Source organism: Oncorhynchus keta, chromosome 2 (genome assembly GCF_023373465.1).
Source record: "Oncorhynchus keta strain PuntledgeMale-10-30-2019 chromosome 2, Oket_V2, whole genome shotgun sequence".
In the NCBI taxonomy this organism is placed as follows: Eukaryota; Metazoa; Chordata; class Actinopteri; order Salmoniformes; family Salmonidae; genus Oncorhynchus; species Oncorhynchus keta.
This window is the reverse complement of record NC_068422.1, coordinates 41,807,219-41,823,019: the sequence shown is the minus strand read 5'-3', so window position 1 is coordinate 41,823,019 and position 15,801 is coordinate 41,807,219. Positions and strand designations below refer to the sequence as shown.

The following is a 15,801-nucleotide window of genomic DNA, read 5'->3' as shown; positions in this document are numbered from 1 at the left end:
CCACACAATATTTAATGACCCTAAACCCGCTGCTATAACCGTAGGGATTGGCATCACTAGCGTATATGTCTCCCATACTACCGCTGTAAGAAGTGTGGGAGACATCTCGTAAAGATAGATTTGAATCTACATCCATTTATTTACACGACACAAGTATCTTGTAGTGTAAAGAGGCCCGTAATGAGGTGTTAAATGAGGTGAAACGGAGTTTGCGTTAAAGTCCTACTCCAATTACCAGTACAGCTCTAGCCTATACCCAATAGATCTGACCTGCTACTCCATCTTATAACAGGACCTTATGGCTGACCAGCAAAAAGGATGACAATCAGACAAAACTCAATAATGCAAAAGGCATGTGTTACACAATGAGGGTGGAATCATGACTCCTCCCTTCCCATAGTGCTGAGGGGTATTAGACATTAAAGAATATGCTTGATTTAAGAAGATAGACTACTTTATATAATTATTTCACCCATAGTCCAATATGCCCAACTGTGAAAGGGCCCAATGAGGTGCTACCCAGCATGAGCTCAGCATGTGTTTAATACAGATGTAGATGGAACAAACAGCTCCTTTACCCTGTTTTAGAAGCCATTGAATCCCAAATCAACCCCTAGCCACATCTATTTTAGATAAGTATAGGGGGTTGATTCAATCCGTATGGTGGAAGATCTGCTTTAAAAATTTAAAGGTAATTTACGATTGAGTAGACATATGAGGCGTCTACCATGAATGCAATCTCTGCCAACGCGGGAACATTGCCTTTAAAGATACATCTTCCATATTAGTTCTGCGGTAGATTGAATCCAGCCCTAAGTCTACTCAATACTGCAAATCTCCATCCAAGCCAATCAGATGGCAAGATGGAGCTATTACCATACTGCTAAGGTTCATTCCAGATCTACATGGAGTGTCTAGGGTTAAGGGTCAATTTGTGATTCAGCACTGCTGTCAGCAAGCTTCCATTCTACTTCAGACAATATTCATCCACATCATGGTTTGCATAATGTGACGCATCAATTGGGTTCCATTACCTCATTGGTAGCTACTTTAAAGTGAAACATTTGAGTAGCTTTCGGACTCAAGAATTAAGGGGGCACTGCTCTGTTCTTGAGGTCAATCACTGCTAAAGAAAGCCATTTTATTTTCTCTCACATTAATTAGGCTACTTACGGCATTGCATACTGCTTTGAAAAATGTTAAGGACACAATCGGAAATAATCTTTCAGAATCAAGTGAAAGTGTTAAAGAAAAAAATATGAAAGCATACAGTATATGAACAAAAGGAAATTTGGTTTCAATTCATTTGGCCCTCGATTGGGTTTCCATAAGAAACTCAATATAGCTACTGTCAAAAGACTTCACTAGTCTAAAATCTAAATGAGCTTTAACATGCAGTATATTTCTAAGATTTAGTATTAATTATAGAAGGAGAACCCGTAAAATAAGTCTGGAAAAGTTTATGTTCATCAGACAAAATATGATTCTTCTCCATTACAATAATTTATACATTTAAGGCCACATTTGGTCTTTCCGTTAAAGCTCAGCGAAACAAAACAAAGACACCGTTTGACCTTGGCTGAGATTCAAATCTGCATTGTCTCCAACCCATGATCGATTGAATCCCGGCCCTTGTCTTACCTAACCTTGCTTTGAACTAGCTTTCTCCCAATTGTATCAAAAATGACATTTAGCGAAGAGCAAATTAACTTGGTGCTTCAGGCTATCTGGATCAGTTATTGGACTGAGGTGTTGGCAAAAATCACAATACAAAATGGCACTTGGATCAAAATGGGCTAAACTAAAGCTCAGAACATAAGTCAATATGTCCACACACACAGTCATGTGCTAAGTGCCGTCTACATGGAATGAAAGGGACATTTTACGATTGAGTGAGGAGAGAACAAACTATCCACAGCAAATGCAGATCAGTAGCATTGAAATGGTTAACTGCATATTGCTATACAGCCTCTTTCAAGAGATGAAATAAAACCGGAGTGATCATAATAATAAACTATAATAAAAAAGAGGATCTAATATATTCTACACATGCAGAAACAGGCGCAAAACTCAAATCTAAAGATGTCAATTATACATATAAATTAATTCTGGAATCAAATTTGACTGGAAAAAATTGTCTACATTACAAGTTTCTAAAATGACCACAAGTGCAAAAAAATGGGAGAAATGACAACTGTAATTGTGTGTAAATGACTAGTTGAATTAATTATTTTGTTTGTAAGGACTGACTGAACAAATTCTTACATGTCGCACATGTCCTGTCCACACATTCTCTTCACATTCAGTGCAAATGTGTATTAATATGCAAAAGCTGTAAAAAGTCTTGGTGGCGAGTTGGGGCTGGTGTCAGGTGCGTCAGTGTCGTTTTGTTAGAGAGTAGGAGAGCGGGAAGAATTTATTCCTGCTTGACATCTCCCTTCAGCCTCCTCTTCACACGAGAGTAGGGGCTGAGCTGGTCGTCCATAATGAAGTCATACAGGACCTTCACCCACGATGTGTAGTGGGGCAGGTCATCATAGAACTCTGATGCTATTTTCTTCACCTAGGTTTAGCGGAAGAAAATTAAAAAACATTAGTCTAGTTTGCTACAATCAAAGATGATTATAACTAACCCAAGATAGGACATACGTTGTTGACCCTGGGAACCAATTACACACAGTGGTCAGAACAAACAAGAAGGTGGGCAGAGCCAAGCACAAGCTAGCGAGATCCTGGCATGTTTTAACATGTATTTGCATATTTCCATTAGGGAACACATATTTCCAGAAGTGCCCCTGTGCAATAACTCAATTCACCCTTGCACTCCTTCTAAACAATATAATTTTTTTATACTTTGGCAAAGGGTCAATTCTACAAAACGTAGTGCACTCATAACAGATTATTGTTTAGGGAACCAAAAACTAAGAGATTGTATGTTTAATCGATGATCAAATAAGCAGAACGTTAGCCCCGCTTCATCTTTCCCCTCTGCCTGCCACTGGACTTCCACTCATCACCATATTTGGTAAGACTGTGACAATACCAGTCTCGCAATATTTTTTCCATGGCAAAAAAGAAAACACAAAGCAGGCTAAACTTTTTGGTAATTTAAAAACCTACTGTATGTAAAATATTGTATGCTAAAGCTTTAAAAAAATGTTTTTTTTAATAAAACGCAACAACATAATGATGTTGGTTTCCAACATTAAGACTTTCCTAAAAAAGTTTCCTTGACACGGACGAGTGTCGCAGTACTAGTATCGTCCAAGCCCTAATATTAGGCGGTGAGTGGAAGTTCTAACCGGAAGCTTCAGGTTTTTACCCCATGTGACATATCTGGGATTCCCCTTTCACCTCTCAGTACCAATCAGGGGAACTACAAGAGATAAAGCGAAATCACAGCAGTCCTGAATCATATAAGAATACTCATGATGCAACACATTTCCCCATAAACGAACATATAGGCATTCTTTGCACAATGGTGTATCATGCTTTAAATCATTTACGTCTCCAAACACAGAATGTTCTGCGAAATAGAGTATACGGTCAAAGTCTTCCTGTGTCTGTGGAAGTCAAGTGCTTTTCTTATGAATGAGCCTGGACAGTCTGCCTAAACATATTTGAAGGAATATGGTTGTCTTTAAAAAAAAAAAAATTATTACCCTCGTGTTGTATTACTTATCCGGTTTCATCGCGATAAGCAAGCAAATGCAAATAGTAAGTAAATAAAGATAATTATCACCTGAATCAATAAGGGGCTCAGGTGGTGAGCGTGTCAATGGGCACTGTCAGCCAGTCGGCAGAGTTGAATTTTAGAGAAATAGGGATTTTTAAGCAAATTTCCTGCAATTATACTAATTTCTCCTTGGAGCCAAGAGAAAATGTTGCAGTTTTAAAGCTAATTTCCTACAATTCTATGCATTTTGCCATGGCTAATGCTGTGTCCTTTTGCTGAAACATAAAATAAATACTGCTAAATTGTTTTTGGAATTTTTAATTCTCCCTGACTGTCTAGCTTTTATGTTAGTGATTGTCAAATATAATATTATTTAAAATATATAGGTCAATTATCTTTTCTACATACTTTATGTGTTTACTGGATGACAACATTTACAATGCTACATTGGTCTGTCTTCCCTCTCCATACAGTCACCCCCCAATGTTGTTTTCAACATCCATACCATAGGTAGCCTACGTCCTGGAATGCTGGGGAAGTCGTGGTGCTCGTTGTGGTAGCCCACATTGAAGGTGAGCAGGTTGAGGGAGCCATAGTAGGAGTAGGTCTCATGGCCCTTGAGAAACATGTAGTGCTCAGCGATAAAGTGTCCAGAGATGGGGTGCAGGCCCATTCCCAGCAAGGAGCCCGCCATCATGTACACCACAGGCTTGGCTCCACACAACCAGTAGAGGGCCACGTTGAAGGACAGCTGCACGGCCACGTTGGCCAGCTCCAGGCCGGTGATGGGCTTGGGGTTGATGCAGAGAGGGCGGATGGCGTAGAACAGAGGCTGGAGGATGATCCAGACAAACTTGCGGAAGCGTGTGCAGAAGAACCAGCCCTCAAAATCAGTAGGGATGTCTACGTCTATACCGTCTCCTCCCAGGTAGCGGTGGTGGTCCAGGTGGTAGCGCTTAAAGGAGGCAGAATACGGCAGCCCGATGGGCAGGTTGGCAAACATGGCAAACCAGCGGTTCCACATGGCCCTGTTGTTGCCAAATGCCGTGTTGTGGGAGATCTCGTGGATGGCCAGGGTCATAGAGTGGTTGATGCAGCTGCCAAAGGCATAAGTCCAGAACAGGACCCATTTCCAGTCCAGGTCTTTGACCAGGTAGAACGCTAAGAACTGGATGATTACCATCATGCAAACAATCCACTTCAGCCTGGGATCAGGCCCCATGAGTGTCTTTATTTCTGGGTACTTTGCTGTTAGAGAAGAGAAAGAATACAAGTTTGGTTAATTTTCAAATTTGGCAAAGCACTAATCAAGACTTCATAAAACACTGATACACAACTCCTTTCTTGTAATGTCATTCAAATTCAGAACTTCAATTGCTACAAACCAATCAACCATTTCATACAAATTGTAATCTTTGTAACTGTTTGCAGGACCTCAAGCCCTGGAGTTTTTCCATCTTTGCTACTTCAGTCAAATGGCCCCCTGAAGCCCAGACAGGACTGGCCCAGAGATCCCAAACTGTCAACTACAAAACACAATTTATAAAAGGTGCCTGCAGGAACAGTCTGGCAATTGCATTTCAAAACTACTCTAAATATACCAGTATCTTATTTGGCTAGCAGCCACACCAGGATATGAGACCACAATGATACAAGTACTTTCAAAGAATAAAGGCATTGTAAACAAGGTTACCAAATCCACCCCCCACTTGCAAATAAAGCAGTCTGCCAGTCTCAACTTACATTTTGTGACAATAAAGTCATATCACTGAGAATGAATCTTATCGCTCCTGACTCAAAAGTAACCTAATGTGCACAAAGGGTGGTTTCAGATTAGGCCTACGCCTGCAACCACTAGGGCCCAGACGATGATTGACAAAAGCAAAGCACTGAGGGTTCAGCTTACTACAGCAGCGGTTCCCAAACTGTGGGGTGAGGGGTCCACCCCTCAAAAAAAAAAAATGTCATGTTCATGAGAACAAATTATACAGGAGGTCAAGACTGGGACATGGGTGGTTACAGAGGGCGGAGGGTTTTAGATGCAGGCCTATCAGTTTACACCACATAACAGGTAAAGGAAAGCAACACCAAACAGAAACTGACTTATCCTTACTGCCTTGATTTCACAGCTGATGGAGAATGGGTGAATTGTAGAACTTGAAGAACTCTCCATAAACACCCGTTTGAAAAGTTTTGGACAAAAACACATACATGTGAGTTATGTACAAAGGAATAGGGAAACATTTTCAGCAGGTAGGGAGAAGTTATTCTAATGATGTATGTGGTGATACTTCCTAATCCACCCACAATTTCTGAGACCTAAACATCACCAGCTTGTAGTAGCCTACTTAAAAAAAAAAATGTTTTAAGTGTTAGTAGCACCTACTACAGTGGACAAAAGTTAAGATTATTTTGTGCGTATGCGTTGGCCTAGCCTACATTATCACATGGATTTATTTAACTAGGCTATAAACTAGAAAGTGAAAGACGAGCCACGCTGACTTTGAGTTTACTGTGCTACTTTATAATGGATGTGTGGACAGACAGGACTGTTCAGCCTACTCACTGCAGTGCTTCTTGATGAATGAACTTTCAACTTCGTAACAATGGGGAATGGTGGTGTTTATCAAGGCAAAGCTATAACTAGTGATGGGGAGGAAAAAAACTTGACAGTTACACATTGGGATATTATTTTTCACGATATATATCGTATTGTTTTGACAATGTCGCTACATTATTTTTGTGCTAGTTGGTTGTACCTGCACCAAAACATTTCCATCTTTTTAAATAGGTACCTCGTCTCTTTTCAGCACTTGTTTCCATAACCGATCAAAACTTGTTTTCTCACGACTCTTGCTTGTCCATCAGCAAAGGACAGACATATGGTGAGCAATATGTTTGGAACATTAAATCGCAATAAAAATCACAGTATCGAAATGCAATACATCCTGAGAATCACAATACATATCTTATCGGCTCCTAAGTATAGTGCTAATATCATATTGCGAGGTCCCTGGCAATTCCCAGCCCTAGTTATAACCAAAATCGTACTCAACAATTTAAGTTACATTGTTGGCTTTCTGGGCAGTGTCCCATCACAGGGTAACACACTTCGGTTGGTTTCCTCAGTAGTACTGAATGATAAGGATGATAAAGGCTGACAGAGAAAGGAAAAACTCAGGTGGAAGGTGGTGGGCTGGCTAGCTGACAATAGTCCAGTGATCCTATCCAATTTCACTTCTTATCACTTTGTGTAGTGATCAAAATAATAGTTTGATTGGATTTTGGTGTGATGTCTGGACTAATTATTCTAAAGGTCAGATTTACCGCTTCTGGAAACTGACAATTCCTCTGGGATGAGAGAATCTGTGAAAAATCTTAGAATTCAGAGAAGTCTCCAAGATATAACAGAGCCACCTTTGCATAATGGTTTTCAAAATATTTACGTTACTTCCTGACCACATCGCCTGCGTTGCATGTGCGAGCATTGCAAAATAAATGTAGACATGCACGTTATTCAATAATTTCATCCAAACTGCTTGCGCACGTCAACGAGCGTCTGCGTAGCTCGGTGCTAAAATAGAATGTGGTTCTATTTTTGAAGCTTGATGCACCGCAAGTCCTGTCTCTCCCATCTCCTCATTGGTTTTTAGGAGCATATACCCACATGGGTGTTTGAAAGATGAACTGAGGTCCACACGCCAGTCCAGTTGGTGGGGCACCTTAAAGTTGGTTGCCAATCGCCATATGAAGTCCACAGAAGAAGACTGAAGGAGATTACTAGAAACTAAGTAAGATTCACCTTTTATCTGTGGCTTAATTACTGGAGTAGAGAACACACGATTGTGTGTGACTGAAAATGAAAAACAAATACAGAAAAAAGGACCTTGTCCATTTCAGGTCAATGTTAATATCCAAGGACAAATTAGCTAGCAACAGCAAGCTACCTAGCTAAATGGCCATGAATGTTTCATGCGTTTTGACCTGTCTGCAAATTAATAGTTGTTTCAGTTCGTTTTGGTATTTCAACCTGTGTGTCCTTATCGCGTCTGGTGTGGATGGACAAAAGTAACATGTGCGCAATGGTGCACGCCCCATCTCATTAGGGCCATTTTTACCAGTGCCAGGAAGCAGTTCAATTTTCACTATTAAGAAATCATACTGTTCCCGACAAAAGTTAGACTTAACCTAGTCCCCATTAATACAATACGTGGAGAGCCTGTCTTTTACTAGTGTAACCTGCATATTTTAGTAAGCTGTTCTAGTGGCCATAAGCTGTTCTAGTGGCCAGCTTACTAGAACAGTAAGCTGTTCTAGTGGCCAATTAGAACATGTCCTCCCCATTGTTTTTGTTTCTATTACTTTTAGTTTCTTTCCTATATAATTTACTTTTATAGATGCTTTGGTGGGTGGGTAGAGGGTGGGAGTGGAAGAATGAGGGGTTGGTGGTTGTACTGTTTTTGTTGTTATATCTGAAAATCTAGAAATAAAGTTGTAAATAGTTTATTTTTATCATAGTGTTTTTATTCATATTTCAACAGTGCTTATGTTTTTTGTTTGTTTAATAGGCTACTGAGAAAGAGAGGCCATGATGATCGTAGTTAATCTAGGGGACAAGTCCATGCAAAGAAATGCCACTTCCTGTGTAGGCTACATTGGTCTGTGTTTTGTCAAGGGGCTGTGTGGTGGGAGAGGCCTGAGGCATGTGTGATCACTGATCATGTGATTAGCATAAGCCTTCACATGCTTGATTCAATGTGATGAGCTCAGAAAGGGTCTAAATACCTTACATGGGCTGTCCTACAGTAAACTACACTGAGATAAAAAGTTAAAAGCCATCACCAGACTGAAATAGTAGCCCGTAGCCACCCTGTTTCTATGATAGAAACTATCAGTGTCCCTCTGTGTCTCCTGGTGCTGCTGTACTCCCAGGGCATACAATGAATTATTCAGACAGGATATGTTTCCTTTTTCAATGAGTTCTTTATGACATCGACAGAGCCCGGACTCAAAGCACAAAGGGATGTTTTGCAAGTTAGCAATCAAGTTTCAAAATACAGTAATACTGCTGGTATAATGCATCTCATCATTGGACCCTCAGAAAGCCCACTCAACCCCAATCATCCATGACAAGACCATGCATACAGAAGACCACCTGCTGCTCATTACAGGGGTCCTCTTCACCTCAAAAGAAGGTCACGGTATTTATGGCCAAGGGACTACAGGTACCACACCCACAAGGCTTTGGCCGGCACACTAGCCCTAGAAATCAGTTGTGCCAGTGCCTCTGGCTTACGTCTGGCTACTTTTCTCATTGTACGTGTTAACCCCGCCCCTTTGTTCTCAGTTACAGTTGTGTCACTCCATCCATGCCCACGACAATGCTCAACGGGCGAGTTGGCAAACAATAATACATATCATTATTTGTAGCTAACTAGTTTAATGATTTTATATTTTACTAGCTTACGCTAACGGTATTTTTCTCCTGAATCTTTACCATCGTGTAATCTCCAAATAGCTTAACGTTACAGGCTGACGAGTTAACTGTTCACTTTCAGGGAGTGGCGCAGTCAGTGAGTCTAGGGCCCGGCTCATGGCAGGGACATTGTTGTAACGGTTTCCAGTTTGTGCTTAATTGGAGAAATAGCTAACTAGGCAATATTTAGCAAAACCACACCCGTACACAGAAATCTTTACACCGAATAATTGGCCTGGCTAGCGAGACGACGAAAAATTAACTACTTGTTGGCAACAGTTATTGTTGAAACTAGATTAGCTGCTAGCTAACACCCCTCTCCCTGTCTGGCTAACAAGGTAAGTAACTAGCCAATGTTCGCTAACTAGCTAATTTACTGACGCTAGCTAATTAGCTAACCATGAATCCGTGGCTGCAATGACCTACTGCTAGCTACATAGCTAGCAAACTGTACCACACAGAAGATGAGGGTTGCCGTTAGTTACTAGTAGTTAGCAGCCAGCTAGCTGTGATGCAAGACAAGATAAACATTCGCTAAATTATTGATTCATGAGCTTGCTAAGCAAACCACATGTGGTTTCTACATTAACAAGTTAGATATCAGGTCTAGTTGTTAAAAAAAAACACATGCTAATGTTAGCTTCTAACGTTACTGGGGTGTGGGGATTGCTCACCCAAAATGTCTTTCCTCCTGTCGGCATGTGGCTGATCTGTATAAACCCATTCGTAATCCTCACGAGCGACACGGTTACCCATATCTTTTTGTTGGTGTAAGTAACAGAAAATGAACGTCTCAAAACATTTGCTTTCCTAAAAGTGTCAAGTTCACTCCCTGGTTACCTAACGGACTCACTCACACCACCCTCTCCGGCCCTGTGGGAGTGCGCAGTAATGACGATTGGTCGTTTGCGAACAAACGGCTATTTTTGGTGAACGTCGGGAACCGAATCGCATCTGTGAATGACTCACTGAAAAGACTCCGAATGCAGATCACGCAGTGCGCCGTTCTTCTTCTTTGAGAGTGGTTTGGTGGATCGCATCCAACTTTTAAGATGCATACACCGCCACCTACTGTACTGGAGTGTGAGGCCAGTCACGACCTACGTACATTCAATTCTCTTCATTAGTCCTGTTCCTCCAAGGCAAAATAGAGCCCAAGACACCACTTCACTCCCCCCGCCACCCCAACCCTATCCAGCCTCCTAACCCTTTCACACAATCTCAATTTTAAATTCAATTCAATTCAAGGGCTTTATTGGCATGGGAAACATGTGTTAACATTGCCAAAGCAAGTGAGGTAGATAATATATAAAGTGAGTATATAAAGTGAAATAAACAATAAAAATCAACAGTAAACATTACACATACAGAAGTTTCAAAACAATAAAGACATTACAAATGTCATATTATATATATATATAGTGTTTTAACAATGTACAAATGGTAAAGGACACAAGATAAAATAAATAAGCATAAATATGGGTTGTATTTACAATGGTGTGTGTTCTTCACTGGTTGCCCTTTTCTCATGACAACAGGTCACAAATCTTGCTGCTGTGATGGCACACTGTGGAATTTCACCCAGTAGATATGGGAGTTTATAAAAAAAAACACAGTGCGGTGCACGGTTTCTGGTAATTTAGCCTATTTGATTGAGGGCTGGGACTTACCTGCCCGTCCACTTTTTCTTTCTTTCAATAAAAAAATTCAGTTTACATGCCTCCAACTTGAGAAGAGTGCAATTGGGTCGCCTTTGAGAGACAGGTGGAGAAGAGGACCGGGGTAAGGTTGTTAAAATGGAGAGTCGGAAATGGCAGCGAGTAGTGCGGATGAAATGGAGGAAATTCAGAAAAGGTTGGTGAAGCAAAGGCTGTGCTGTAATGTGAATAATATGTGTGTCAGTTCTGATGGTATGGGAGGATGAGGGGCAAGGACTGGAATGGTCAGTAATGGAAAGACATAGGAGGTAGGTGAAGTCAAATTAGCTTGGTTCATTGGAAATGGTAGATTGCTCATATGTTGTGGTAGCCAGGCTCAGCAAGAGAAGATTCTGAAAATGGAAAAGCTTAATGGGAAGAAGAAGGAGATTGAGGAGAGTCATCACTGGGGTCCCAATATCTATGTCCACAGTAGATATTAAAGAACATTTGAAGGGAGTAAGAGTGATGATATCACAGAAGAAGAAGAAGAAGGGTGCAATTGCAGGATCAGAAGTGTCCGGTGTGAGAGAGGCAGGTTGAAGTGGTCAGAGTAGTGCAGAAGGTGTCGTATGCCGAGTCAGTGAAGAAAGTAGAGGATGGTTCAAGCATGAGGGATCCTGAGATGATCCCAATGAGTAGATTTGTGCCAGCACAGAGGGATAGGCCAACGAGTGATTTATGCTTCAGTAAGGTTGGCTTCTTAGATTTCATAGCAATGGTTATCAACTACCACAGAAATGGAACATACATCTCAGAAAATAGATGTTACGATGGCAGATGCATAGAAGTATTTGGGTATATATTTGGTATACGAAACTTGACTTCAGAAGAGTCACAGGATGTGTCGAGGGGTGGTGTCCCGCCCTCCCAGGCCGTTGGCATGGTGCAGGAGCAGATAGGGTCAAAGTAGTGGAATGGGGTAGTGGGTTTTAATGAGTGGAGGTGGCAGCTGCAGAGAAGTATCTTGGTGTACGAGATGTTAATGCAGAAGAGTTATAAGATGTCTTGCAGGAAATCCCGCACAGAACGAGCAGTATGGCTGGTGGCATTGTCATGCTGGAGGGTCATGTCAGGATGAGCCCGCAGGAAGGGTACCAGATGAGGGAGGAGGATGTCTTCCCTGTAACGCGCAGCATTGAGATTGCCTGCAGTGACAACAAGCTCAGTCCGATGATGCTGTGACACACCGCCCCAGACCATGAAGGACCCTCCACCTCCAAATCGATCCCGCTCCAGAACACTGGCCTCAGTGTAATGCTCATTCCTTCGACGATAAATGCAAATCCGACCATCACCCCTGGTGAGACAAAACCACGACTCGTCAGTGAAGAGCACTTTTTGCCAGTCCTGTCTGGTCCAGCAACGGTGGGTTTCTGCCCATAGCCAACGTTGTTTCCGGTGATGTTACAACAGGCCTACAAGCCCTCAGTCCAGCCTCTCTCAGCTTATTGCGGACAGTCTGAGCACTGATGGAGGGATTGTGCGTTCCTGGTGTAACTCAGGCAGTTTTTGTTGCCTTCCTGTACCTGTCCCGCAGGTGTGATGTTCGGATGTACCGATCCTGTGCAGGTGTTGTTACTTGTGGTCTGCCACTGCGAGGACGATGAGCTGTCCATCCTGTCTCCCTGTAGTGCTGTCTTAGGCGTCTCACAGTACAGACATTGCAATTTATTGCCCTGGCCACATCTACAGTCCTCATGCCTCATTGCAGCATGGCTAAGGTACGTTCATGCAGATGAGCAAGGACCCTGGGCATCTTTCTTTTGGTGTTTTTCAGAGTCAGTAGAAAGGCCTCTTGAGTGTCCTAAGTTTTCATAACTGTGACCTTAATTGCCTACCGTCTGTACGACCATTCCACAGGTGCATATTCATTTATTGTTTATGGTTCATTGAACAAACATGAGAAACAGTGTTTAAACCCTTTACAACGAAGATATTTAGATTTTTAGAAATTATATTTTTATGACAGGGTCCTGAAAAGGGGACATTTCTTTTTTTGCTGAGTTTATATACACTGCTCAAAAAAATAAAGGGAACACTTAAACAACACAATGTAACTCCAAGTCAATCACACTTCTGTGAAATCAAACTGTCCACTTAGGAAGCAACACTGATTGACAATACATTTCACATACGGTTGTGCAAATGGAATAGACAACAGTTGGAAATTATAGGCAATTAGCAAGACACCCCCAATAAAGGAGTGGTTCTGCAGGTGATAACCACAGACCACTTCTCAGTTCCTATGCTTCCTGGCTGATGTTTTGGTCACTTTTGAATGCTGGTGGTGCTTTCACTCTAGTGGTAGCATGAGACGGAGTCTACAACCCACACAAGTGGCTCAGGTAGTGCAGCTCATCCAGGATGGCACATCAATGCAAGCTGTGGCAAGAAGGTTTGCTGTATCTGTCAGTGTAGTGTCCAGAACATGGAGGCGCTACCAGGAGACAGGCCAGTACATCAGGAGACGTGGAGGAGGCCGTAGGAGGGCAACAACCCAGCAGCAGGACCGCTACCTCCGCCTTTGTGCAAGGAGGAGCAGGAAGAGCACTGCCAGAGCCCTGCAAAATGACCTCCAGCAGGCCACAAATGTGCATGTGTCTGCTCAAACGGTCAGAAACAGACTCCATGAGGGTGGTAGTATGAGGGCCCAACGTCCGTGCAGGACGTTTGGCATTTGCCAGAGAACACCAAGATTGGCAAATTCGCCACTGGCGCCCTGTGCTCTTCACAGATGAAAGCAGGTTCACACTGAGCACATGTGACAGACGTGACAGCCTGGAGATGCTGTGGAGAACGTTCTGCTGTCTGCAACATCCTCCAGCATGTGTGGGGTGGCATTTCTTTGGGGAGCCGCACAGCCCTCAATGTGCTCGCCAGAGGTAGCCTGACTGCCATTAGGTACTGAGATGAGATCCTCAGACCCCTTGAGACCATATGCTGGTGCGGTTGGCCCTGGGTTCCTCCTAATGCAAGACAATGCTAGACCTGGAGTTTGTCAGCAGTTCCTACAAGAGGAAGGCATTGATGCTATGGACTGGCCCGCCCATTCCCCAGGCCTGAACCCAATTGAGCACATCTGGGACATCATGTCTTGCACCACAGACTGTCCAGGAGTTGGCGGATGCTTTAGTCCAGGTCTGGGAGGAGATCCCTCAGGAGATCATCCGCCACCTCATCAGGAGCATGCCCAGGCGTTGTAGGGAGGTCATGCAGGCACGTGGAGGCCACACACACTACTGAGCCTCATTTTGACTTGTTTTAAGGACCTTACATCAAAGTTGGATCAGCCTGTAGTGTGGTTTTCCACTTTAATTTTGAGTGTGACTCCAAATCCAGACCTCCATGGGTTGATAAATTTGATTTCCATTGATAATTTTTGTGTAATTTTGTTGTCAGCACATTCAACTATGTAAAGAAAAAAGTATTTAATAAGAATATTTCATTCATTCAGATCTAGGATGTGTTATTTTAGTGTTCCCTTTATTTTTTTGAGCAGTGTATGTGTTTGTGTGTATACACTGAGTATACAAAACATGAAAAACACCTGCTCTTTCCATGACAGATTGATGAAAGATATGATCCCTTATCGAAGTTAATGGCCTACGCACAATGTCCAAGTGGAATTATGTTTTTACAAATGAATAAAAAATGAAAAGCTGAAATGTCTCGAGTCAATAAGTATTCAACTCCTTTGTTATGGCAAGCCTAAATAAGTTCAAAACATTTTCTTAACAAGTCACAATAAGTTGCATGGACTCATTGTGTGCAAAACTAGTATTTAACATGATTTTTGAATAACTACCTCACCTCTATACCACACATATACAATTATCTGTAATGGACCTCAGTCGAGCAGTGAATTTCAAACACAGATTCAACCAAAGACCATGGAGGTTTTCCAATGCCTCGTAAAGAAGAGCACTGATGGTAGATGGATAAAAAATAAATATGCAGACATTCAATATTCATTTGAGCATGGTGAAGCTTATTAATGACACTTTAGATGGTGTATCAATGCACCCAGTCACTACAAATATACAGGCGTCCTTCCTAACTCAGTTGTCGATTTTGAAGGAAACTGCTCAGGGATTTCACCATGAGGCCAATGGTGACTTTAAAACAATTAGAGTTTAAAGGCTGTGATAGGATAAAACTGAGGATGGGTCAACAAGGTAGTTACTCCACAATTACTAACCAAATTAAAGAGTGAAAGGAAGGAACCCCGTACAGAATAAAATATTCCAAAACATGCATCCTGTTTGCTAAAATTTCTAAAAACATGTTTTGACTTTGTCATTAAGGGCTATTGTGTGTAGATCGAAACAAATCAAAGTGTATGTGCGCCGAATACAACAGGTGTAGACCTTAGAGTGAAATGTTTAATTACAGGCTCTTAACCAATAGTGCAAAAAAAGGTATTAGGTGATGGGTGAGAAAAAAATATATTTAATCCATTTTGAATTCAGGCTGTAACACAACCAAATGTGGAATAAGTCAAGGGGTATGAGCACAGTATATATAGTCTTGTGAGTGTGCATCGAGTCAGGGTCAGTGCAGATAGTCCATTTAATTACCTATTTAGAATCTTGTGGCTATTTAGCCATCTTATTTCTTGTGGGTAGGAGCTGTCTTGGAGACTTTTGTTCCGAATGCCGATGCTCTGGTACCGTTTTTCTGTCACCGCCCGATATTGAGGTCCCGGATGGCTGGGATCTTGGCCCCAGTGACTGGGCTGTACACACCACCTTCTGTAGTGCTTTGCGGTTGATGGCGGTACATTTTCCATACCAAGCTGTGATGCAGCCAGTCAAGATGCTGTTGATGGTGCAGTTGTAGAACTTTGTGGATCTGCTAGTGGTAGGCCTGATTACTAACAATGACGAGACAGCCTACAGTGAGGAGGTTAGAGCCCTTGCGAAATAGTGCAAGGAAAATAACCTCTCCTT

The 15,801-nt window shown here is 42.0% G+C and overlaps 1 protein-coding gene across 1 annotated transcript; it reads right to left on the bottom strand.

Moving 5' to 3' along the window:
* Positions 1-1,103: 1,103 nt before the first annotated feature.
* Positions 1,104-10,130, bottom strand: LOC118400470 (sphingolipid delta(4)-desaturase DES1-like). Its single transcript, XM_035797379.2, has 3 exons — positions 9,827-10,130; positions 4,182-4,924; positions 1,104-2,563 (listed from the first exon to the last, which is right to left on the bottom strand). The coding sequence occupies exons 1-3, from the start codon at positions 9,906-9,908 to the stop codon at positions 2,417-2,419; spliced, it is 972 nt and encodes a 323-aa protein (XP_035653272.2). The 5' UTR covers positions 9,909-10,130; the 3' UTR covers positions 1,104-2,416.
* Positions 10,131-15,801: the final 5,671 nt, after the last annotated feature.